This window comes from Sturnira hondurensis, unplaced genomic scaffold, assembly GCF_014824575.4.
Source record: "Sturnira hondurensis isolate 20B ecotype Veracruz unplaced genomic scaffold, ASM1482457v3 Scaffold0005279, whole genome shotgun sequence".
NCBI lineage: Eukaryota > Metazoa > Chordata > Mammalia > Chiroptera > Phyllostomidae > Sturnira > Sturnira hondurensis.
Window position 1 is genome coordinate 10,497,670 of NW_028077910.1, and position 27,264 is coordinate 10,524,933.

Here is a 27,264-nt window from a genome sequence, read left to right on the forward strand (position 1 = left end):
GTCTCAGCAGTTCACAATCTCTACATCTGGCTTTGGCTATTTTTTTTACTCTCCCCCAAAATAAAGTCTATTTTTGTTTTTTGCAAAGTTATCCTGGGGTAATTAAAACAAGGTTTCAATCAAAGGAAACAAAAGAGTTACCCCTAAATACAGCAAAAGAAAAAAAAACAGAAGATTGTCTGGAGGAAAAAAATGAGAAGAAATTACCTGGGAATGAGGGCAAGAACTTGGTGGTGAAAGTGTCACCAGTTGCTCTTTTGAAACCCTTGTCTCAGAAGTCACTGTATGCCTCCAAAATGTGCTCTTAAAATGGTCAAAAATATTTTATAAAAGCTTATTTTTTTATTTAAATGTGTTATATACAAACACATTTAAAATTAGAAACTTGTCAAATTATATTCGTAGAAATGGAGAGAGCCAAATGTTGTAATTGTCCACTTCACAATACAGTAGCATAGCAACTTTATTTTACATTACATAAATGACTGCTCCCCTTCCTATTAGACCTCCTTCTGCCTATTTTGCAGCCAACATCTCTACTGGGGGTGCACACACAGATGAACACACTTGCCTGAGATCATTGAAAAACAATGTTAGTCTCTACTAACACCTCTGAGGATTCTCAGGTGGGATTTACACCTCCCCACAAATACCGAACTTTCCTAAAGTCATCCCAATGACTGTGCCCCAAATTTCCACTCCAGGGCAACTCCCCACATCACTCTCTTGTCTTAAATTTTATGTGCCTCTCACTTTACTCACCTCCTCTCACCATAAAATCTTTTTGCTCCACTCTTTTCAAACTTTTTCCCTTATGTTATTTTGCCATAAATACATATTAATTTCAATAATGTCAAATGGAAAGCTTTGTATCATCTCAATTCTTTAAAACAATTAACACAAGATAAAAACTCCAGTTTTTATCTTATCTGAACATAAGGTACAGGCTGGAATTTTTATCTTATCTTTATCTTATCTGAACATAAGGTACAGGCTGGAATTTTTGAGTATAGATATATTTTACTTTCTATTTAAGTATATGCAAATAATGATTATAGGAACCATACATATGCATTACAGATAACTGGACAATAAAGAGAAACAAACATTTAAAAGTACATATTTTATATACCCACTATATTGCAATAACCACCATTAATATCTTAATTCATGTCCTTACAGTTCTTTCTGTATGTGGTCATGTGCATACTACAATGGGGTCATAGTTTCATAATGTTGTGTGATTCACTTCTTTTAACCAAGAATTTTCACCACATTATTCTCATTTAATCTAATACTCAGAAAGTATTTAGATCTTCAGATGTGACTTCCAAATATCCTTTCCGACATCCCAACCCATTTCTAGCCTGCACCGTCCACTGTGTCTGGTTTGGTCCCTGACGTGTTGTCTAGTCTCACCCAGAACCTGTTTTGTTGAAGTGACCAGGCTGGGATGTGCCACTTTCAGGAGTTGCCTGGTTACTTCATTGTGATATAATTTATTTGTTCATTTATTTGTTTTATTTTATGTAAAGTGTAAGTCATAGCTTAAAGCTTGATAGAAGTTCAATTTAAAAAAATAAATATATTAGGGGCTGCTATGTGCCCAATATTCTATTTATTCCATCATCCATGATGCTAAGTTTTACCCTTTGCTTAAGTTATGAAATTCTTAATGTAATTTGTGTGGTTTCTCAGGAATATAGAATGTCCAGTTCCCCACCAATCGTACATCTAAAGATTTTAATACAAATTGTTAGCACCTGCCTGTATTAATATTTTCATCAAGGTTTGTGAAATTTTTTTCTGACATATTATCTCTTTTATGTGTATTAGGTGTCTTTTTAAACTAGAACTGTTCCTCAATAAGAACGTTATTTAATTGTGTGCTCTGTTTATGAAACTGCTGATTGAATTCCCTTATTTATACAGCCAGAGAGCAGGTGGTATCCGCAGATCTCACAGGAGTATTTAGGAACAAACAAATATGATGTCAGAAAATAACAGCAAAATGATTTAAAAAATAGGCATGAATCTGCACATACATATTATCATATAGATATATATGAAGAAAGAGAGCATGCTGTTGGAAATGGGTCAAAATATTAACATTTTGTGACTCTAGATAAAAGTATATGAGACTTGTTTATTGTGCTATGAAACTTTTCTGTAAGTTGAAAATTATATCTGAATAAAAAGTAACAGTTGGAAACTAATAAACACATGAAATTATGATTGATCACATCAATAACCAAATTAATTACATGTAGATTTCTATTTCGCGAAGTGAAATTTAAAAAATGGGAAACGTACAATAATCAATTTTATTTTTAGTTAATAATATTTATTTCTTAGAGCAGTTTCAGGTTACAGCAAAATTGAGAGTAAAGTGCAGAGATTCCCTGCATACCGCCACTTCCACACATGCATCGTATTACCTATCATCAGCACCCCCCACCAGAATGTGACATTTGTTACAATAGGTGAACGTATATTGACACATCATCATCACCCAAAGTCTGCATTATATGTTAGGGTTCACTCTTGGTGCCATACAAATTCTCAGTTTGAACAGATATATAATAATATGTATCCACCGTTTTAATATCATCAGAGTCTAATCCTGTATCCTAGTATCACTGCGTATTTATCCCTCCCTCCACCCAAAATCTGGCAACCACTGATATTTTTAACTATATCTTCAGCTTTGCCTTTCTAGAATATTATATAGTGGTGATCATTAACATCTGTCCTCTATTTGCACTTAGTAATGCATATTGAAGTTTCCTTCGTGTCTTCATAGTTTGACAGCTCATTTTTCTTTCATTAAATTCATGGAGGTGACAGTTAATAAGATTCTATATGTTTCAAGTATAAAGTTCTATCATACATGATCTGTGTACTGCATTGTGAGCCCACCACCCAAAGTCAAATTCTTCCCAGTCACCATATATCTGATCCGCTTTGCTATCCCCCACTGCCCTCTGGAAACCACGATACTGTTGTCTGTCTTTTGAGCATGAAGGAGACAGAGTACAAATTGTTGATGGGAGTATAAATTGATAATATTTTGTGCAGGTAGTTAGTCACATGTACCTTAGCCGTCAAAGTATATATCTTTTGGAAAAACTCTGGTTTAAGTAATTATTTCATGAAAAATGATAAGTGTATAAAGTCTTCATAATTGTTTTGTCCATTTTTATGTTACCATTTTCATGACAAATTTAAAACAATTTACTTTTACAACAAAAGTGAGTTAGATGAATTAAAGTCAAAGAAAAATAATTGATGATGTTAATTATATGAAAATAGACATAAAAAACTATGTTTGACACATTTCCAAATAAGTTTAAAGTAAAAGGTATAATTGAACATGATTAAATCTGAAAAAAAAAAAGACAAACGATATACACGATAGAATAACAAGTTCCTGAGGAGCCAGGCCCCAGGACTCTGCCTCTTGGAGTGTGGTCTGTGAATTTCCTGAATCAGTTTCACATAAGAGGCTAGTTCAGACCCCCATCACTCATTCTTCATTCACTTTAAAGAATCTTTGTTTTGCCTCATTGATACGAGTGCCTCCAGGCACTTCTATATTAGCTGCCACCATACTATTAAACAATTGAATTGCCTACAGAGTTGGGCTCACTTCTAAAATCCGTCAAGAAATCCACTTAAAACACATGCCACATCCAGGTACGAATGTCTGATCTCTTGGCTCCAGGGATTTGTTCAGTTTTATTCTGAGTAAAAACATTTTCTGTTTTTTTTTGCAGAAATTGTTGAAAACCTATTCTTATTCAACAGCTATAGTGGGGGGATCTTAGAAGACTCCAAAGAGGAAAAGAAAACCACTATCTTGTACAAGTCATACTGAGTTATTTAACTTTTGCAAGGACATATTAAGATAATAAACAAAATTTACAATTAAATTATTCATACACAAAATTGCCAAATGTAATAGTGTTTGCATAAATCACATTAGAAATCACTTTTTTTACCTGTATAATTTTTGGCATGCTACTTAAACTCTTTGTGGCTAAATTTCCTCAACTATAAAATAAGAATAATAATAATACTTACTTGAAAGGTGGTTCTGAGTTTTAAATGAGTTAATATATTAAAATATAGTCAAAGTGTTCAGAATAGTGTATGCACATAGTAGTTAATAGTTAAAATTATTATTGTCATCATATAAGTAACAAATAGTGCAATGCTATACACATTGCTGATATATCAGTCACTGAAAATGCTAATCGAAATAATATGAAAGGCATTAAAACAGGAAACAAAATTATAATAACAACCTATTTTAATTATTGTTATCTATAATCCCAATTATACATAGATTTAAAAAAACTAGAATGGAATATAGCATATGATCTTTTTTATCTCTGTTATATGTAAAATGTAGAAATGTACTTTTTGTAAATTGTGTTTTGTTTAGAGAATGCATTGTTCTTGTAAAAATTGCTAACAAAAGTAGAGTGCTTGTATGACATCAGAGTGCCTAAGCAAGATCAATCTATACTACTAATTCATTTTTCCCACACTGCTTAAAATTTTCTTGAATACCACTATCTAGAAAACAACCAGCCCAGTGGTCACTAAGTTACACTAAACCTTAAAAGCAGAGTCACTGCAATGGGCTAACTGGCAATAACCATGGTCAAGCCGTCTCAGTTATCTTGCCTGAGCTTCAACATACATGGTTGCAAAATCTGAACGGTGTTAAATCTGTGCAGCGTGGTGTGGTATTTCAGCAGTGTCACCTGAAGGCATATACCACATCTAACAGCACAAGCATGTGACCACCAGGCTGTCAGGGAACACGTGCTTATGATCCTGAAATGAGGGTCACCGCCTGTGTCTATGTCTTCCCACTACGACACGGCGGAAGCAAAGCAGCAGATGTATGTTGAGCCACAAAGAAAGAAACCCTCAGATAAGAGAGAAAGACAAATGCACTGAAATTGTGCATCAAATAATGGGCACAGCCAAGAAATCATGAACCATAGGGGCAGGAGCTAAAGGTGGTTCGCTGAAGCAAAATCTGAGCAGAGAAAAGTCATCAGGTTTTGTGACCAGCTGATGTTGCTAGTCAGCCAGTGGAAATGTGTTTTAAAAAATGTTTATAAGAGATTGTTGTTCAGCTTCTTGTTTAAAATTAAAATATGTGCATGCATGTGATATATTTTACAGAATAGTGAGTAGATAGACATTGGGAGTATGCCAAATGCTCTGTTGAATTTGCCAATAGGTAAGACGTCTCTCAGAAATTGCAGGATTTGAGAATAAGACCGACCACAGATGATAGAGACATCAATGCATTGGAACTACATTGGAGAGAAGAATTTTGACATTTGGATAAAAAATAACATATATTAAACCAAGGGATTATTTTTCATGTGGACTGCCAGAATGATGACATTTTTACAAAAATGCTATCATTCTAAAAACATGGTGTAATTGTCAATGTACCATTTTTAAACAAGTTTTCTCCTTTAGAGAATAGTTGTCATTACATAAACTATATTCTTAATAAACCGTAAATTATTAGTATGTAGTATAAAGTTTATCTAATAAATACCTCTTACATAATAATTTTCCCAGCATAGATAACTTCAAGAGACAAAATAACTATTAGCTTGGAAGCAGGTGACATGAAATGACATCAGACAAATCTAGGTTGAAATTTTGATTCCAAAGCTACTAGTGATAGGATATATAGCAAGTTGGTGATCTTTTTGTCTTACTTAGCTTCATCAATTAAAATTATGATTAATAATATTTAACTCATATATTTTAGTATACAATAATTTATGGAATCTGTGTTACAATGACTGGCATAAGGTAGTATCCGTAACCAATGGCAGTTCTTATATGTTTGAAATCTTAAACAATATTAAAAAGCAAAAGTGGGCTTATCTTCAATTACTTGTCTGCTGGTTAGTCCATAGTGAGCCAAGACTGAGAAATTTAAATATGAAAGTAATCATTTGCAAAAGATAAGGAATGTAACTGCACTGAAAAGTCAGGCATTAACAAACAGGTAGTTTCCTTTTTCATTTTCCAAATGTCTAATTCAAGAAACATAGCCTGGAAGACACACAGACATTCTTGGGAGCTTGCATATTTCCAGCTGACAAATGGTGCTTTTTCTATAGAGTTTGTTCAAGACTGTTCTTTGTATTATTTTGTGTTGACTGTCTGTAGGGCCCTTGAAAATTAGTGAGATTTTATGACTTATTAAGTGTTAAGGATTAAAAGGACATACATATAAGAGACATTCACTCACTTAATATAATTAATCTTTTGATTTTCATACCTTTGTCCTCGGAGTAATTGTGTTGTTTCCTAATTTAATTTTTACATTCCTTTATCACTGGCACAAATTGAAGGCACACAGTTTTCAATAACAGCATTTTATAGAATATGTACATCTTTGAATCTTAACATGATCCTAAGAAAATAGTCAATAAAAGAGGAAAAATTCTTAGAAGTTCTGGTAGCGTTTAAAAAAACCCCTACATTTTCTGTTCAACTTCAGCTTCTCTTAAAGAAGCTTTCATTTCTTTCTTTTTTTTTTTCTTCCCTCTTAGATGAGTGCCTGCAATCTTAAACCATGAATCCGGTAATACTTTTGTAAATGACTCACTATTGCATTCATACCATTAGCCTTGAACAGATGTCAGAAAGTAAAGATTGGCTGCTTCTAGAGCTAGCTGCTGCTGCCAAGTCTCGCGAGCTTTGTCAGTAACAGTTGATTGTAATGTCAGTGCAGTCCAATTTACAGGCTGGAGCAGCAGCTGCATACCGCATTTCCCTGAAGTGATACATGATTTCCACTCCTTGCAAACTTTATCATCTTGTTGCAGTGAGTCGGGTAAGTTGCTCTGAATTTGCATCTTTGTGCAGCAACGCAAGTTATTGTGAAGCTCATTCTGTAGGAGATTGTGAGACCTTCATGTGTTTGTTGTGCCCCTTTGGTGCACTGTGGGGGACAGCCATAGCGAAAAGGTCAGATGAAACAAGTGAGCAGACACATGCATGAAATTTTCCTATTATTCAGGGGACACAGACTGAGTCCATTTAACTGCTGAGGAAATAAAGAATTTGTTCAACTTTGTATAATGGATCGTAGCACTTGTGGAATCACTGTTATGTATATTTTTAGTACTCTCCCTAAGTGCAAACATTTTATGCTGTTTTTCCCTTAAATGAAATGTTTAATGAATTTTTCCTTAAAAGAGTAAGAAAAGTGATCTTTCACCAGTTTTACTCTATTTTTCTCAATTGTATGAAAACAATAATTCTCTCATCTGGCATGATTGGGTACTTAACATTTTTGCCATCTGAAACTTTAACAGTATCAATAGGCAAAGGAAAATTTAAGTTTCTTATATCTAAAAGGAAAATATATTTCCTAATTGGATTTACAAACTTTTGGCCCATTTGCCTTGTTTGTTCTCTTTTAATATGTATGTAAATTATATCATACTATTTTATATTTATTGTGATTTTTATTATAGTCTATAAGCAAATATAGACTTTTGTCTATAGTTTAGTTTGTAAACCTTTCTTTATTTTGATGATATCAGTTCTTGTATAACCAGAAAATTAAGTATTGAGTAAAATGTATGAATTATTAAAAGTAAACTAAATGTGAACAAAATTATTTCATTGTTAGTGATTTCTATTTGTATTTTTTTTACTTTTAGAGTATGCCTTCCAAATTTTTATGAATATATTATATGATAATAAGCTCAAGTAGGAGGTGATATTAATAATCTGTGTAATGCTTTCCATAATATAAACTATCTTGTAGTTATGACAGATATATTTGATCTGTAGTTATTTTTTAAAAGGAATGAGAATGAGCTTTCAGAGAGTGGCTTTATCCTTTAAATGAGAATCTTTAGAATTATGTTATTTTTAAGTAACATGGCTTTGTGGATACCAAATAAAATTTCTAATTTGATTTGCAAAATTTTGCTTTATTCACCTATATGTATTGTTATTGTTTGTTTATAATGTCCTGCTGCTTAATTCTAAGAAAATATGTGGGATCTACTTCACATTTCAGTTTTTAAATACAAGCTAATAATATTTGAAATGGCATCTTATTAACAAATTTAGTTTGTGCTTTGATTTATTCCTCAGTAATAATTAATGAAACATATTTAAATTGAATGCTGCCTTATTTTAGTGCTTTTCTAGCAAAATGTGCTCATTCTTATAAAAATTGTCCCAAATGTTAGAGAATTATAATTGAATAGTTGTGAACCCCAAAACAAATTCAACTTTCAAAGGAGATCCAAGATATCTCTCTAATATTAAATGTTCAAATTATTCACACATTAAAAAGTTTGTGAATGTTTTTCCTGGTTGAGAACAGATACAGATCTTATGTTTCTTATACCCAATATAGTGTCTTCTCTCTGCATACATCCTTTTGTTGCCTAGTGGGTATCTGAAGGGCCCATGAAAGACAGCGCTATAGTCTCTTCATAAACAGACTTCCTCAGTTCCCCACTTCATTTTGCTCACAACAAAACAAGCTTTTAAGGTTTAGTATAATAGCATAGTTGTTTTAATTTAACCAAATTCATTTTAGCAGTGCTTGTGTTAGATCATATTATCCATGTAGCGCTCCCCCACAATTTTAAGAACCATTATTTATGTATAAAGACATATTTTATTATAATTATTCTAAGTATAGATAACTTACTCTATATTCAGAGAAAAGTATTATCAATATTTACCCGACCATTCTTGAGAAGTGAATCTTAAGATGCACAATTGTTTAGAAAATTTGGCTGATATCTAATTACGGAAAACATATGGCAAATATATATCTCTGTATATCAATCATTTACTTATACCCTTAACTCACACTGTAACTACTAATTGGTCTAGAAACTTTGATACTACTGAAAAACTTGTATTAAAATGCAAAATGTATAAAAATAATATTTTACCTTTATTTCCTGTTATATTTTTAAAAATTTAGAATGTTTTCCAAAAATTTCCAGTTGACTATTACATCCTGAAGCATCCTATAAACTTTGAACACTATAGTGTTAATTATCTTTCAGGTTTCTCCTCTTCTTACTCTCATCATTCGCTTCCTTTTGCCATCCCAAACAATAACTACAGCCTTTCTTTCAAATATTACATATTATTAAAGTAAGTTAATTAACCTAAATTCAGATTGTTGTACATTGCATGAAAATTCACTGTAGTTTTTTATGATCAGCATGTGTTCTCTGTGTTTAAAGTGTTTATTGAATGTGATAGTAGTCAATTTGTACCAGAATTTATAATAGAAAAAATTAAGAGTTGTTGAATATTTTAATTATTAATAATGGCTTAGAGATATTGACCTTTTCATAGCTACCTTTAATTATTTCTGCTTTCCCTATATGATCCTGTGATGGCATACATTAAAAATTTAAACATCTGTGAAGGATAAAACTGCAGAGCAACAGGTTAGGTTTGAGAATAACAAATTAATGAAAAGACTACAAAACGCTTATTTAAATGAAGTAATGCAGCTAAGTAAAAAAATGTTAGGCTACATTAACAATAAGCGTGTGAACAAATGCATGTTTTAGTATTAAAGTTTATATTTAATAATATGGTATGTAACACTTTCCAGCAGGTAACATAGTGGTGAGTTGGAATTATATTGCCATTCTTCTAATGAATACATGCTTCGAATTATTCTTTTAATGAGAATAATTACATAATTATTTTAATTCTTTTAATGAGAATAGTTACATAATTTATAGGGTGATTACTCATTATACATCATTGTTGAAGGAGAAAGATTATTATTCATATAAATCATACCATATATAAGATCCACTCAGCATAAACTATAAATAAAAACATACAAGAAGCAATTATGCAAGTCAAAGGAAGTGGAATGAGAATGATATTACAACCTTTTAGCTGATACAGTAAACATTTTTTAACATATGCAATAACAATTTTTACATTTATTAATTACATAGAAAAACAAATCATTTTGGTAATAATTAGTAAATTGTATAAACATAATTTGAAAATTATCAGAGACCAAAAATTATTAGGATTCTATTTTTTAAAGATTTTATTTATTTATCTTTTAGAGGGGAAGGGAAGGAGAGAGGGAGAGAAATATCAATGTATGGTTGCCTCTCATGTGTCCCCTGCTGGGAACTGGCCTGCAACCCAGGCATGTGCCCTGAGTGGGAATAGAACCATGATCATGTGGTTCGCAGGCCTGCACTCAATCCACTGAGCTATACCAGCCTGGGCTATTTTTGTTTTTTAAACACAAAAAATAGTTATGTAAAACTAAGGAAAAAAACCAACAATCCTTATATTAGACGCTGAAGAACATTGACTGAGGTAGGCTGACGAGGGAAATGATTCCCACCAGGGATGCTGTGATTAATGTGCTGAAACACAGTTCAAAGTAAACTAGCTTTGTATTTTAATTACTTTCTTTTTCCAAAGCATATTTTAAGAAAAGGAAAATAATTGCATCACAGGGTTTTGTTTTACTCCAAATGCCCACTTCCATTTATTTAAAAGAAAGGGCTAAGGAATTATTAAAAGGAAAAAAATGTGTTAGCAGTGCCTCTAAGACTCTTAAACTTTCAGAAGTATAAAATTGTATTAGTAAGTGTCAAGTCTACAAGAATATTATTTATTTATTTATTATGATATAAATATTCCATTTAATGTATTTATAATACTTAAATATTACAACAGTGTAAAAAGTGTTAAAATATTATATGCTTCAATAATATATTTTATTGATCTTGGCACAAATTCAATTGTATTAAAATTAAGAACACTAAAAATAATAATCATTTAACTTAAAAAAGATATATAAAATTCATCCCTATCTGCTGTGGCTCAGTGGATTGAGTGTCTGCCTATAAATCAAAGGGTCACCAGTTCAGTTACCAATCAGGGCACATGCCTGAGTGGCAGGCCAGGTCCCTGGTCGAGGACATGCTAGAAGCAACCACATACTGATCTCTCTACCTCTCTTTCTCCCCCTTCCCCACTATGAAACAAATAAATAAAATATTTAAAAAATATGAAAATCATAAATATATGTATATTTTATGTGTATGTATATATTGAGAGAGATTAGACATAGAGTAGATAAATAGATATAGACATAGTTATAGGTATCAACAAAGACAGAGACACAGAAATAGATAGAGAGATATATCCAGAAGTACTTGACATTGAACAAAACATACTCAATGGGCCATTCAGATGTTTTTGGATAATTGAAAGCACTTGTTCATCATTAGCTATCTTATGAGAAGTGGTGAATTGGACTCATTTAAAATATGAGTATCTTATATCTAGGATGGTTATAAAGATAGAACCTTACATCTGCCTTCTAAGACAATCTAAACAACAATGATAATAACTAATTGTAACACAAATTATTAATGCTCAGAGGATTAGCTTCTTGGACACATTAGTTGGATTTATAATTATAGTATCAAAATGTATTAAAGAGAATAGTTTGCATATTTGGGGACTTTTATCACTGATATGTGGATGAGTTTGCTGTTTGTATTGGACAATTTGAGTCAGGTTTTCTTTCAGTTATATCAAGGTGTAAGTTCTTTCAAATAATATTTGAATTGTATTTTCCTTCCCTCTTTGTCACAGAAAATTTCTTAATCTGTTTTTAATTATATTATTTTTAATATCTTGAGAGTTCACTATAAATATTTAATAAAGATTTAATCTCTCCCAATGCTCTTTTCATGTCTTCAAACAAATATTATTTAATAAAATGCTGAACAGTAATAATTTTGTTGGTCTCAAAGATTACTTAATCTTTCCTCACTTGTTTGTAGTAATTTCTCAACTATAGTCTTTTTCTTAACTACCAAAATACAAATTAATCTGTATCCATGGTCTGTTCTGTGGTCCTTTTTGCCTAAAGCTTTCTTCCTTTGTACAATCTCAGTGTATAGTCAGAAGAGATTTTGGACAATCTATTCATTGCATGTTAAATGGCAAATAATACCATAATTCACCTTTTATTCTTTATATTACAGAAACTAATCTGTTAATACTATAAGACCTCTGGGAAAAATCGGAAGGATATATACTAGATGATTTCTCTGAAATTGAATAAATTAAAAATTCATGTAGTCTTCTTTACCTGAATTACAGTGTTAATGGAGAGAACCAGTGGCTGATAATATATGGGAGGAGATACTGACTTAGAAGGAATTTTACACTCAGGGATTATTAACTGCACATATGTACATTAGTTGATTATTAAATTATGTGTGGCTAGTGAGTCAAATGTGTTAATTAGCATGGTCAGATTTACTTATATATATGTTTACATATATACATAATATATTTACTTATATATTATATTTTGATAGTTATGAAAAAATATAAAGTTGAGAAATTACTAGAAAAAGTGGGAGAAGCAAAAGTTCTTTGCAATTGCATGAAGGAATAAACCATTAAGCAAAAAAGAACCACAGAAGGGGCCATGGAAACAGAAAAAGACAATAATAGACTAAGGATCCTTTATTGTTCTTAACCTACTTCACAGTTTTTTCAAGAACCAGCCAGCATGACTAGAATTGGAAATATTTCAGACACTGAATGAGCTTCTATTTCCTCCTCTAAACAAGGTAGAAATTACACCTGTAATAAATAGACTACAATTTAATGTCACTTATGGTGGTGGTGTGTATGCTAAGTGTACAAACTAGTACATGCTTGAGAAAAATTTCCTATACAAGGGAGCGACCCAAAAATCCTGGGACTTATTTGTTAAAAATTGTGTGTTTTTTCTTACATGTTTAGACTCCAATCATCTTCAAAGTACTCTCGATTTGATACAATACACCTATTAAGATATTTTTCTACTGCTCAAAATCATTTTTGAACTCGTCAGTTTGATGCCTTTTAGTGCTTCTGCGGGTTTTTTTGTAGTTGTTGTTTGTTTGTTTATTCTTTTCCACTTTGGCAAAAGATTTCCTTCTGAAGACTTTTTTTTTATTCCAGAAAAAAAACAAAAAAAAATATTGCTTGGGGAAGGTGGGGCATGTGATTCATGCCATTTTTGGTCAAAAACTGCTGAATATTTAGCATGGTGTGGGCAGATGTGCTTATAAATCACCCATTATGAAATGGGCAAACACATTCGAAGACTCTTCAAAAAAATCCACTGAAGCCAAGTGCAGCTTGGCTTCATATCAGCTGGTACACTGATAGAGATGATTTCCTGGAGCACTCACCTAGCGGGGGAAGCCTATACTACGATGCGTCTGCCGTCCAGAAAACAATTCCAGTTTCTTTGGGTCCTCATCCTATAAAATACTAAATCTTCCTTATAGAGGTTCGATAATAAATTTTGCCAAAGGGAAATAGTTTCTGCCTTTTCATTCCAATTACTTGTTTTTGAAATTGAAAACTAAAATATCTCCAACTTTTTTCTGGGTTTTTACATAAACCTTTGTAATTTCATTCTTCATTCTTCTGAATACTTCATTCTTCTGAATGAAGTATTTATTGTTCCCTATGGTACACTCTTGCAAATACCCTTTGGTCCCTTGGTGGACGGTGATTTTCTCACAGACATGCCAGACACGCTACTTCAACTGGGACAGTTCAAAAAAACCCAGGTCTTGGTGGGTGTTAATAAAGATGAAGGAACAGCATTTTTGGTATATGGTTCTCCTGGTTGCATATTTATTAGTTTTCATCATTTGTAAGATAAATTATAGCTGCTCTATATTAGTTAGTAATCTCAATAAAATATAATGCCAGATGCATAAGGCTGTTAAAACTTGCTACTTACCTCTCTTTCAGAAAGCAGTATGCACAGCAAGGGTGTAGTGATAAACATCCAATTTCTTTTGCCGTTTCTTCTGCTCTGGGTGCTTACTGGGGAATCACACTCTGAAGAAGACATCATCATTACAACCAAGAATGGTAAAGTCAGAGGGATAAACTTGTCAGTTCTTGGTGGCACAGTGACAGCTTTTCTTGGAATTCCCTATGCACAGCCACCTCTTGGTAGACTTCGGTTCAGAAAGCCACAATCCTTGACCAAGTGGTCTGATATTTGGAATGCCACAAAATATTCCAATTCTTGCTATCAGAACACAGATCAAAGTTTCCCAGGCTTTACTGGATCGGAGATGTGGAATCCAAATACTGACCTCAGTGAAGACTGCTTGTACCTGAACGTGTGGATTCCAGTACCTAAGCCCAAAAACGCCACTGTGATGGTGTGGATCTACGGTGGTGGTTTTCAAACTGGAACGTCATCTTTGCCTGTTTACGATGGCAAGTTTCTGGCACGAGTGGAAAGAGTTATTGTCGTTTCAATGAATTATAGGGTGGGTGCCTTAGGATTCTTAGCTTTACCAGGAAATTCTGAGGCACCAGGGAATATGGGCTTGTTTGACCAACAGATGGCACTTCAGTGGATCCAAAGGAATATAGCAGCTTTTGGTGGAAACCCTAAAAGTGTAACTCTCTTTGGAGAAAGTGCAGGAGCAGCTTCAGTGAGCCTTCACTTACTCTCCCCTCGAAGCCACCCACTGTTTACCAGAGCCATTCTGCAAAGTGGGTCTTCTAATGCCCGTTGGGCAGTCAACTCTCCTGAGGAAGCCAGAAACAGAACATTGACCTTAGCTACATTCATGGGTTGCTTTAGAGGAAATGAGACTGAGACGATCAAATGCCTCCGAAATAAAGACCCCCAGGAAATTCTTCTGAATGAAGTATTCATTGTTCCCTATGGTACACTCTTGCAAATACCCTTTGGTCCCTTGGTAGACGGTGATTTTCTCACAGACATGCCAGACACGCTACTTCAACTGGGACAGTTCAAAAAAACCCAGGTCTTGGTGGGTGTTAATAAAGATGAAGGAACAGCATTTTTGGTATATGGTTCTCCCGGTTTCAGCAAAGATAATGACAGTATCATAACTAGAAGAGAATTCCTAGAAGGTTTAAAAATATTTTTTCATGGAGTCAGTGAACTTGGAAGGGAATCAATACTTTTCCATTATGCGGACTTGTTAGATGATCCAAGAGCTGAAAAATACCGTGAGGCCTTGGATGATGTTGTTGGGGATTACAACTTCATATGCCCTGCCTTAGAGTTCACCAGAAAGTTCGCAGATTTGGGAAATGATGCCTTTTTCTACAAATTTGAACACCAATCATCCAAACTCCCTTGGCCTGAATGGATGGGAGTAATGCATGGTTATGAAATTGAATTCGTCTTTGGCTTACCTCTGGAGAGAAGAATGAATTACACAAAAGCTGAGGAAATTTTGAGTAGATCCATAATGAAACGTTGGGCAAATTTTGCAAAACATGGGTAAGTGACAATTTTTGTAATTATTCTGGTTTCGTTTTGTTCATCTTGTTTTGTTGCTTAGCTTTACTTGGTGTCTGATGCAAACTTCATTAAAAGGGCAGAAACATTTTAAATATTTATTCTCTTTGTACTTTAGGTTGGTTTTGTTTTTTATTATGTAGTGGATTTCATTTCTTTGCATTGGTGCGCTTGAAAGAAACCGTCAACCCACTTCTATGAAAAAAATATTTTGTGGTATCATTTCCAAAATAACTGCAGAACACTTTAGCAATGTAAGCTAAAGTTTGTACAGAAATAGATGTTTACCTTGAGAACTGAAATTACTGTGACCGTGCTTTTAACCTGAAAATTCTTTTTTTTTTTAAAGATCTATTTATTTATTTATTTATCTTTAGAGGGGAAGGAGAGAGGGAGAGAAACATCAATGTACGGTTGCCTTTTGTGCATCCCCTGCTGGTAGTTAGCCTGCAAGGAACCGGCCTGCAACCCAGGCATGTGCCCTGACTGGGAATTGAACCACGATTGTCTGGTTCGCAGGCCCGCGCTCAATCCACTGAGCTACACCAGCCAGGGCTTTAACCTGAAAATTCTTCATGTTCACAGGTTTTGGAAAGAGTAGAAATTTATCTTCTCATGTTTTTAAGCAGGGGGACACTGGTAACTAATACATGCAGAAACACACTGGCTCAGGGAACCGAAGGGTAACATGGTCGTGGGGCTGGTCCTTAGATTGCCCGATATACAGAGTTTGCCATTTTGTTGATTTTTTTCTCTTAACAGGTGTGCTCAGAACTTTCAGGTGAAATGTCTTAAGAGCTACAAGGCTCCTCATGTTTAGCTAAGTTGTTTTTCCACTTGAGGAGTCATATGGCTGATAAGAAGAAAACAGAACTTTACAAAATAACACATGTTCCCTCAGATGGTAAAAATAGTATAATATATCCTCAAGAGTCCACTCTGGCTGGTGTGGCTCAGTGGACTAAGCATTGGCTTGTGAACTGGAAGTTTGTGGGTTGGATTCCCAGTCAGGGCTCATGCTGGGGTTGCAGGCCACATTCCCAGTTTGGGGTGCATGGGAGGTAACATATCAATCTTGCACACCTTTCTCTCCCTCTCTTTCTCTTTCCCTTCCCCTCTCTCTAAAGATAAATATATAAAATCTTTAAAACAAGAGTCAGAAAAATAATCTGCTTGAATATATATTTTAATTTGTATATTTTATATACATAATTGTGTATATAGAAAATAAGACTTTAAAAAAACTGCCTTTGTAAATCAAAAATTAATTTTATACACTAGACTAACTTGTGTCATTTAGAATAATAAAAAATAGAAATGTGGGCATCATTTTTTAAAAGGAGTGCTTATCAAAAATCATCAATTAATTGATTCACTAATCCAATCAGTCATACTGCCTTTTATAATCGAACAGAATGTTGATAGCGATATTATTGTTTTCCCGTTTTCTTTTCCAACTCCCACTTGAAAGTGATTGTAATCCATGTTACTCCGTGTATCTTTCTACAAAATACTTTTTGTGATATAATTCCTAAAAAATGTTGATAGTAATTGACTGTGCATAAAGCTAAACTTCTTCCACCTGGCATTAAAAAGTCTCTCTAGTCTTGCTGCCAATCATATTTCTCAACAAGGCCTGGCTACTTGTTAGGGCAGTTATGTCATGAGTATCAGAGATTTCAAGTTTCGCCTTGTTCTTGCTCTGTGGCCTGTTTAGGACAATTACCCTCTTCTTTTTAATAATACAAATCTTGCTGTTTTTTAAGGTCCTCAGCAACTAATGTTTCATCAAGTGTATTTATAATTCTTAGAGTTTTAATCCCTTCAGACAACTTTTTTTCTCTCACAGAAGTTATTGACTGCTCCTTGTCCTTACACTATCTTTTATTGTATCCTGAGCCTCCTCAACGAGACTAAACTTGCTTCTTGATAGAAAAATTGTGGTAATGTCGGATACTCATTAAAGTAGTGACTGGGGTATATACACATAACAAATATTTAGTTAATGATTGAATGAGAATCTGTAAAGGCTAGCATGAGTAAAATGTAATTTTTATAAGATACATGGATTATTATATTATTTGAAATTGTGCAACATCTTGTGCCTTTTTAACATCAAAGTAAATTTCTGCTTAAGAATTATTTCTAGAGCTGAATTAGAACTACTTATATCTTATTCTGTTCTCTTCCTATATTCATATTAAATTAGTTAAATATGTTTTTACTTTTTACAATTCTAGAGATTATAAACAGTTTAATGATAAATATTTCTTAAAATTATCGATGTCTATAATTTTAAAGGACTTCATATTTTGCATGTTGCAATGATCAAGAAATTCATGTTTTCTCATGTCACAATGGAGAACACTGAAATCAGATGTGGAAATGTCTTGTTTATGGCACTGGCTAGTGACAGATGAAACAATACAATCTGCTTGTATCTTCTAGGGGAGATGCTTAGTAGAACAGTTGTTTAATCTTAATCTAGTTCTATGCTTAACATATGTTAATGATAAATAAATGAGGGTTGACACATTTTAATTATAATGATAAATTCATATAAATAAGACTATAGACCAAAAAATTAAATTAAACCTTTTAAGTAGTTTAGTCATACCAAGACATCATTTTAGTTGATGGGTTTATATAAAGTCAATAATTACACAGTTAAACAGAGATATTTCATATTTGCTAAGAGTTGACGCTATGGCCAATGCAATGTTACTCTTCTGATGTGAATTATTATCCTTTTTCAAAGCAGACTTGTGGACAAATACAGAAGTTTAGAACAGTTAAGTAGGCTCCAATGGAAACAAAGTTAGTAAGTGTTAGGGTTGGAAACCTAAACTCTGACTCTCAGTCCAGGTAATAACATCTGGAGCTGTTTTTAAGTATCACCATTGGGAATGTAGTTACTACTCGTAAATAAAGGCCTGGGGAGCTGCTGAACTCGCTAGTAAACACAGGACAGTCCCCACGACAAAGAATTAAGCATTCCAAATGTCAATAATAAGAATATTGAAAAATTGCAAATTTATACTTCCACATTTTCCAAAACTGTGGGAGTACAGGAAAGGTGTTAGGAAAGGTGAAAGTAGAGCTAAGAGTTATAATTATCTTTCAGAAAAATTCAAGATAGTGGTTTATAAAATGTTAATACATTTTTCTCTTTTTTAAAAAATATCAAGTGTATACTGTATGTTTCATTATGATTAGACTCAAAATAATGTTACATTTTTCTTTGTGATTTTTTTAGTTTGTCCTTGAGTTACTTAGTAGTCTGTTATTTAACTTGCAAATATTGGTAAAATTTTTAGATATTTTATTATGGATTTCTAATTTAACCTGCTTCTAGTAAGGGACTATACTCTGTAACATTTCCCTTCTGAAATATATTGAGTTATTTCATTACCCAGTATATGATCAACATGGGTGTTTATTTTTTGTGATCTTGGAAAAAAATGTTCATTCTTCAGTGATTTGACATGGCGTATTAGTGTGTTTTGTAAATAACTAATTTGTGGTTACTCAGGCCTTCTTTTTTTAATTTTAAAACTGACTATCTATTGAATTGTTTTGTCTGAAATTTTATTTATTTTTATTTTTTTATTGTTATTCAAGTACACTTGTCGGAATTTTCACCCCACCAGGTCTTCTGATATTCTTTCTTTTTGTTGTCTACTTGTTTTGAATTTTGAAAAATAAGTATTAACATATTCAACTATAATTGCAGTTCCATTTGTTTCTCCACGTATCTCTGCTGACTTTCCTTTTATAATTTAAATCAATGCTTTTAATCACATGCACATTTAAAAATTATATGTTCATGACTGACTGTTTTATCATAATAAAATGCCTCTCTTTGTCCTGAAATTGACTTTGTCTGATACCGATAGATGCATAAAGTTTCCCCTGCTTTGTTTACATAGTGCATTTTGTTCCATCTTTTCTTCTAACACACCTCTGTTTTTATTTATTTATTTATTTATTTAAAAATATATTTTCTTGATTATACCATTACAGTTGTTCTATTTCCCCCTTCATTTCCCTCCACCCTGGACACCCCTCCCCCACCCTTCCCCCGTTTAGTTTATGTCCACGTGTCTCAAGTTTTTTAGATTCTATATTTCCCCTACTATTCTTACCCTCCCCCATCTATTTTTTATCTACCATCTATGCTACTTATTTTCTGTATCTTCTCCCCCCTTCTCCTCCTCCTACTTCCCTGTTGCTAAGCCTCCATGTGTTCTTCATTTCTATGGTTCCGCTCCTGATCTAGCTGTCTTCTTGGTTTGCTTTTGTTTCAGGTGTGGTTGTTAATAACTGCAAGTTTGCTGTCCCTTCACTGTTCATATTTTTTATCTTTTCTTTCTTAGATAAGTCCCTTTAACATTTCATATAATAAGGGCTTGGTGATGATGAACTCCTTGAATTTGATCTTATCTGAGAAGCACTTTATCTGCCCTTCCATTCTAAATGAAAGCTTTGCTGGATAGAGCAATCTGGGATGTAGGTCTTTGGATTTCATGACTTGGAATACTTCCTTCCAGCTCCTTCTTGCCTGTAAGGTCTCTTTTGGGAAATCAGCTGACAGTCTGATGGGAACTCCTTTGTAGGTAACTGTCCCCTTATCTCTTGCTGCTTCTAGGATTCTCTCCTTCATTTTAATCTTGGCTAATGTAATTATGATGTGCCTTGGTGTGTTCCTTCTTGGGTCCAACTTCTTTGGGACTCTCTGAGCTGCCTGGATTTTCTGGAAGTCTATTTCCTTTGCCAGACTGGGGAAGTTCTCCTGTATTATTTGTTCAAATAAATTTTCCACTTGTGGCTATTTCTTTTCCCCTTCTGGTACCCCTATAATTCAGATGTTGGAATGTTTAAAGGTGTCCTGGAGGTTCCTAATCCTCTCCTGATTTTTTTGAATTCTTGTAACTTCACTTTTTCCTGTTTGGACGTTTCTTTCTTCCTTTTGGTCCACCCCCTTGATTTGAGTCCCTGTTTCCTTTCCATCACTATTGGTTTCCTATGCATTTCCCTTCATTTCAATTAGTTTGGCCTTCATATGTTTCTCTAATTTGTGTCTAAAATCAACCAGTTCTGTGAGCATCCTGATTACCAGTGTGTTGAATTGTGCATCTGAGAGTTTCGCTATTTCCTGGTCACTTAGAGTTATCAGCTCTGGGGCTTTGAGTTCTCCTTGAGCCATAATTTGGACTGTTGGATGGGTGCCTGTTATGTATGAGGAGCAGAGCCGTAGGTGTTCACCAGGGCAGGGCGACCCAGTCCTGGGTTGTGATGTTGTATGTGGGGGTGGGGACAACAGAAAGCATTGGCAGGCACCCTTTGCTTCCTCCCGCCGCCACCGCGGGCTTCACGATTCGTCCCTCTGCGGGCACAGGGGCCCCTGGATTCGTCCCACTACTCGGGAATGTGCAACCGCAGTCAGCCGCTGCTGTGTTTGTTGCTGGGGGCTGCGCAGTCCGTCTCACTTCTCACTCCCGCCGTCTCGAGCCCTCACTGGGCCGCCTGACGGTACCTGGGATACCTGGGCGCCTGGGGTCGGGGGATCCTTCCTGCCCGACCCTGCTCCGCTGCTGGCTCCACCCCTCTTACCGTCCCAGTAGAACCGGTTCATTGTTGTCGGACCTCCGTATAGTTCAATTTTCTGTTCTTTTGGCTGAGTCTTTGTTCTCCAAACCTTTGTTGTATTCAGACTTGGTTGTGGGAGAAGGCACAGTGTTTCCACCTACGCCTCCATCTTGGCGGGAGTCCCTATATGTTATTTATTTATTTTTAGAGAGAGGGGAAGGGAAGGAGAAGAAGTGGGAGAGAGACAGCAATGTGTGGTTGCCTCTCATGTGTCCCCTACTGGGCACCTGGCCTGCAACCAGGCATGTGCCCTGACTGGGAATCGAACCAGCGACCCTTTGCTTCACAGGCCCGCGCTCAATCCACTGAGCTATACCAGCCAGGGCACACCTCTGTTTTTTTAAACCTGCCTTACTGTTGGTATAATTAATCCACTTAACATTTAATGCAGTCATCAATATGGTTTTGTTTAAGCATCTCACCTTGTTATATTTTTGTTTTTTCAATTTTATTTATTAATTACAGTTTACATTGAACACTTTTTTGTTTAGTTTCAGATATCCAGCACAGTAGGTGGCCGTTCACGTAGGTTACAAAGTGTTCCTTCCAGTGATACAAGCAACCACTTGGCTCCATAGTTATTATAGCATTATTAACTCTATTCCTGATGCTGTACTTTACATCCCCATGCTTTTATAATTAACAATTAGTACTTCTTAATCCCATCATCTTTTTTAAACCTGCTTCCCCTCTAACCTCCATCAGTTTGTTCTCTGAATCTATGACTCTATTTCTGTTTTGTTCATTTATTTTGTTTTTTAGATTCTACATATGGTATTTGTCCTTCTCTCTCTGGCTTATTTCAGTGTCCCTCTTGTTTTATTTTGTTTTGTTTTAAGTTCATTGTTTCTATTGCTCCTCTGCAGCTTCATTTTTGCATGAACTGAATTTTTTAATTAATTTCCACTTTTATGTAAATTTTTGTTCCCCTTTACTTTTTTTCCAGTGGTTGCTTTGGGACCAATAATTATTTATCTAACATAAAGAAGTCTACTTAGAGTTAATATTGAACCACTTTGCACTTTGCAACAGACATTGCCCTCTTTGTTCACAATTCATGCTTCCTGTTTCCTATTTTACTCTTACTACTTCACAACTGTAAGAAATTAAATACTATTTCATGCATTTTCTCCATATTTTATATTATTGTCATATATTTAGTCAATGTATTAATATAAAATCCCTCTTAAATGTTATTTGCTTTAAATAATCAGTAACTGTAGAAATGAAAACAGAAAAATCGTCTCCTATATTTACTTATGTATTTACCATTTCCAGTGTTCTTTATTCTTTTCATGTGGATTCTAGTTTTCATCTGGTATCATTTATCTTAATGCTAAGGAACATTCCTTAGGATTTCTCATTGTGCAGGTTGGCTCATTACAAATGCTATCAGCTTTCTTTTAACTGAAAATATCTTCAGTTTGCTTAAATTGGAAATCTTTTTTAAGAATATAAAATTTTGAGTATTCTGAGTTGTTCTTTTTAAACATTTTTCTTTCATCGGTGTAAAAGTGTGTTCCATTGCCTTCTTAATTTTTCAGTTCTGATTTGAAGCATGCCTTTATTCTTATAATGATACCCTTCATGCAATACCTCTCTTGCCCTACCCCCAAGTTGATTTTAAAATTTACCTTCATTTCTGATATTCACTTATTTGTTCATAGTGTTATGTTGTATGATTTCTTTGATTTTTGAGGGGTTCTGGGGTTCTCTAAGATACTTCCTGTTGAATGTAAAGTCACATTTGAGATATTTTGGGTCAGTATTTCATCAAATATTCTTTCTGCATCATTAACATGTAAATCTTCTCTTAAGCCTTCAATTATACATATTCTAAACTGCTTAATCTTGTTCCGCAGTTCACTAAAGTCCCCTTCTCTTTTCTTCAGTTTTGCTTTTACTTTTCAAATGATTATTTTTATTGATTTTGCTGCAAGCTTACTGATTCTTCTGTGTTCTCCAATTTGTAGTTGAAGTGAATTCTTTCTTATTTCACTTATTTTAATTTTTGGATCTGAAGTTCCCTTTTTTAGTAATTTCAATTCTTTGCTAAAAGTTTCTCTTTGTTTCCTATGTTAGAAGCCATTGTTCTTTGAGTTCTTAAACGTATTTAAAATAATTTCTAGGTTATCTAATATCTGGTTCATGAGTTTAGTTGTTATTTTCCTGTTTTTTTGCATGCCTAATAATTTTCCAATTTATGCTAAACTTTGTGGCTGACATGCAGTAGGAATTCTCTATTATTTTATCCTCCTTTGAAAAATGTATGCTTCCACTGAAAAATGCTTTATTTTATCAGGCAGTTAAATTAAAGAATGTGTATACACTTGAATTTGTCTCATATGTATAATAAGTTTAGTTTTATATTTTGTTCGAGTAGATCCATGGATAGTCCAAGATATTTTATAGCCCTCCAACTTGGCCACATTTGAACTCAGAAGTCTGTCTTCACTGAGGATATTGCAGATACTTGGCTTAAGAATCTGTTAGGGCGTGTACAGACTTGGTCCCATTATACTCCTTACTTGTGAGGTATAACCTTTCATTTAGCTGAACACTGAGTATTAATGAGATGTAAACAAAATTTGCCAATCATATCTGTGTGGGGGTGTGTGGTAAATTTGGCTTATATATTTGGCTTAGGCCTCAGCCAAAGACCTGTGGGGAACCCCTGCAGAGAATTCTAGCTCACCCCTTTGCCTAGTTCTCTTCTTTCTGGAGCTCTGCCACACAGACTCTAGCTGCTTCCATATTCCATAACTCTCATTTCCATGTCTTAACCTCAGTGGAGCTACTGTACTCTGCTGTGGCAGGAGCATCTGCATGTTGGACAAGGAATTACCCTCATAAGTAACCATACTAAACATGGACTCACCTAGAAGCTCCCCTGGAACTTTCATAGTATTCAATCATCGTATTCCTGCATTATCAAATAGCAAATTCCTGAAACCAATTGCCTTGTTTCTGTTGTTGTACAGTATTATAATTTTTCATGTTGGGAATGCTAATCTATTTTTAATCACTCCACTATGGACAAAAATAAAAGCCCAGCCTCTCTCAGGTCTGTATTTTAAAGGAAACTCAACCCTTTATTTCTCATTCAGTTATAAGAACTCATTTTTTCAGTTACTTTAAAATATTGTATTAATTTCCAAAGCATACATACAAACATTTATAATTTGAGTCCTTGACAAAAATTAAAAAAACGTTTTCTGTGATAACATTAAGTGCTGTTCAAATTCGATATCTTTATTTGTAGCATTTATTAGTTACAAAACAGAACTGTAAGTAGGCCTTTGCCAGTTGGAATTACCATCTATATATATTTTTATTACTCTTGCTTTAACCTCAATCCCATCTTTAAGAATGAACTTAAAATCTTACACAAATAGCACAGAGGTCCCTATATGCATTATATCCAATATACTATAGCAGTATATGTTGAAATATCAGTATACCATATATCCATCAATTATTCATCCAGGCAATAACTTGGTGACCAACAAATTAAATTAAGCATCACCTAGTGACATTTTTTTCAACACTATCCCAGGTATACAGGAAATTGGTGAAATCAAACGTGATTTATCAACAAAATCAGAAGAGATAAAGAAGGAAAATAAGACAAAATACAATTACAACAGAGAAAGATCCTTATTCCAGTATCTTCTATTCGCCTCCTACTGTTGTAGTAAAACATTTTTTGCCCTGGCTAGTGTAGCTCAGTGGATTGACCGTGGACCACATGATTGTGGTTCGATTCCCAGTCAGGGCACATGCCTGGGTTGCAGGCCAGTTCCCAGCAGGGGACTCACAAGAGGCAACCATACATTAATATTTCTCTCCTTCTCTCCTTCCCTTCCCCTCTAAAGATAAATAAATAAAATCTTAAAAAAAACATTTTTGTTTATTATATCCTCAAGGGTATTTGTTCCTTGAGTAGTTATGCAGTCTTCCCTGTCATATGTGATTGCTCTAATGTGCCCAATATTAATCTTTCTACAGATCCTATGTATACATAAACTTAGGCATGTTATTTAAAATTTCCTGCTGTTTTCTTAACCTGTAAAATGGGGATATAAATATGCCTTCATTAGAGACATATTGAAATGTACCTTATTATTGACAGGAGATTGTATTTCTCTTTTCCATGAAAAAAATGAATTTTTCCTCTACCAAGCACAAACTACTTCAATCTATTTTTATCTGACATTAAACATTTTGGTTTCCCCTCCAAAAATGTGCAATTTTTGGCTTATTGTTAATTGATCAGTTAAGTTTTCAAACAAATAAAGGTAAACTGAAAAACTGTGGCAATTAACATGCTTCTGGTTCTTCTTCATTTTTTTGGTGATAATTAATTTATTTAGAACACCTCTGAAATGGCTAATGTTTCCTAACAAGTTTTTGCTAGAAATAAATGTTATGGCACAAGTCACTTTTATTTTATCCTATTTTGATATCCTGAAAGCCAACGATTAAAGTAGTTGTAAGTAACTTTACCACATCATGATTGCCACTATTCTCATATATTTTATTTACTGTTTACTCCTTTACACTGTAAGAAAATTTATCATATCATGAATGTATGATTTACTAAAGAGAAATAAAACTATGTTATTAAACTGTCATTCTCATAGTTCACTGATATATTTAAAAATGATAACAGATTTTGATTTTTGTGCTAGAAAGTAGGTGTGATTAAACTAAATGCAAAGTCCTAATTTCTTAGTTCACAAAATACTTGTGAAATAATTGAGACAGGCCCTAGCTGGTGTAGCTCAGTGGATTGAGCGAAGGCTTGCGAACAAGAGCATTGTCAATTTGATTCCCAGTCAGGGCACATGCCTGGGCTGCAGGCCATACCCCAGTATGGGGTGTGCGATAGGCAAACATACATTGATGTTTCACTCCCTCTCTTTCTCCCTCCCTTTCCCATCTCTCTAAAATAAATAAATAAAATCTTTAAAAAAATAATTGAGGTAATTTAAAAGTAAGCACTTTTCTGTGGACTAAATTATAATTGTAGTCATTAAAATGACAGAGTTTCCAGATTCCTAGAGTAATGCACTTTCTGATTTGAATTATTTGGGAGATACAGACAGACAGACAGACAGACAGACATACACACACACGGAGGGATGGGTGTTTCATGTGCATTACCATACCTGCATTTACTACTAGAAATGCACTCAACGACAGCATGTCTTAATGTGTATAATGTGAAGTTTCTTTAATAATGTTTAGTGTTTAGTATGTATGTTCCTAGATTAGTGTTTTCTCCATGTACTCCTTGATTGTTCATACCTGGCATTGTTTTATGTTTCTAAAAGGTAATAGAAAAACTGAGGAAAATTAAAAAGTGAAAGTGGAGATTCAGTGTTCCCTTATTCTAAATGTCTCTATAGGAAGTTAGCATGTGTATGTCCTCGGTATGTAGATTTTATGCAAATCCCTTCACTGAGAAACTAGTTTTAAAGTTACACTTGAATTTATTCATTTATTATATCTTTCAATATTATATTGAAATACTATTCCAGGACATTATGACAATGCATTTTTTAAATATAACAGAAAAATAGCAGTTAAATTTAGTGTTAATGTGAATGCTACTATCACACCGATGAGGTATGGAATACAACAATTAGAATAAAACATGCTGAAATGATGACACTATCAAACTTTTTTCAGATGAGAAAAATGTGGTTGTAGAAGAAAAGAGAATTAGATCAAATAGGGGACAGAACAAAGATTAACTATGACTCAAAGCTATTAACTTTCATTTCCTTGTATTATCCATTTACCAGGCTGCTTTCACTATGAATTATTGAAAGCATTCATTAAATATGCTTAGGAAATGCATTTGGTTGCAAACTTATAATTTTCACATGTTAGCATGCTGATACCTGCCTGGTTAATGTTACAGAATTGAGGACAGAGAACAGACTAAAATTAGACATCATGACATATAGAGACAAGTTTAAGTTTGTGAAAGTCTGTCATCTGGCCATCTAGTCCAATTATTATCAGGCATATAATTAGATTTTCTGACAGCTAATAGCTCATGTGGTTTCCAGAATAAAGAAAAACTCCTTACCCTCTGATTCTATAATTATGGCGGTGCATTATCATAATTAACCTAACTGGAACATTTTGATGGCTTTGCAAAAGGGCAAGGGTTCACCCCCCCTTGGATTTATTTT

General features: G+C 34.0%; 1 protein-coding gene across 3 annotated transcripts in view; it reads left to right on the forward strand.

The window, feature by feature from the left end:
* Positions 1–6,744: 6,744 nt before the first annotated feature.
* Positions 6,745–27,264, forward strand: part of BCHE (butyrylcholinesterase) — a 79,820-nt gene continuing 59,300 nt past the window's right edge. For 2 of the 3 annotated variants that reach the window (XM_037046609.1, XM_037046610.1), the window contains exons 1-2: positions 6,745–6,886; positions 13,867–15,391. In XM_037046609.1, coding sequence (XP_036902504.1) covers positions 13,875–15,391 — 1,517 coding nt within the window. In that variant the 5' untranslated portion in view covers positions 6,745–6,886; positions 13,867–13,874. The remainder of the gene's footprint in view (positions 6,887–13,866; positions 15,392–27,264) is intronic. The other variant, XM_037046608.1, reaches the window with a different exon arrangement.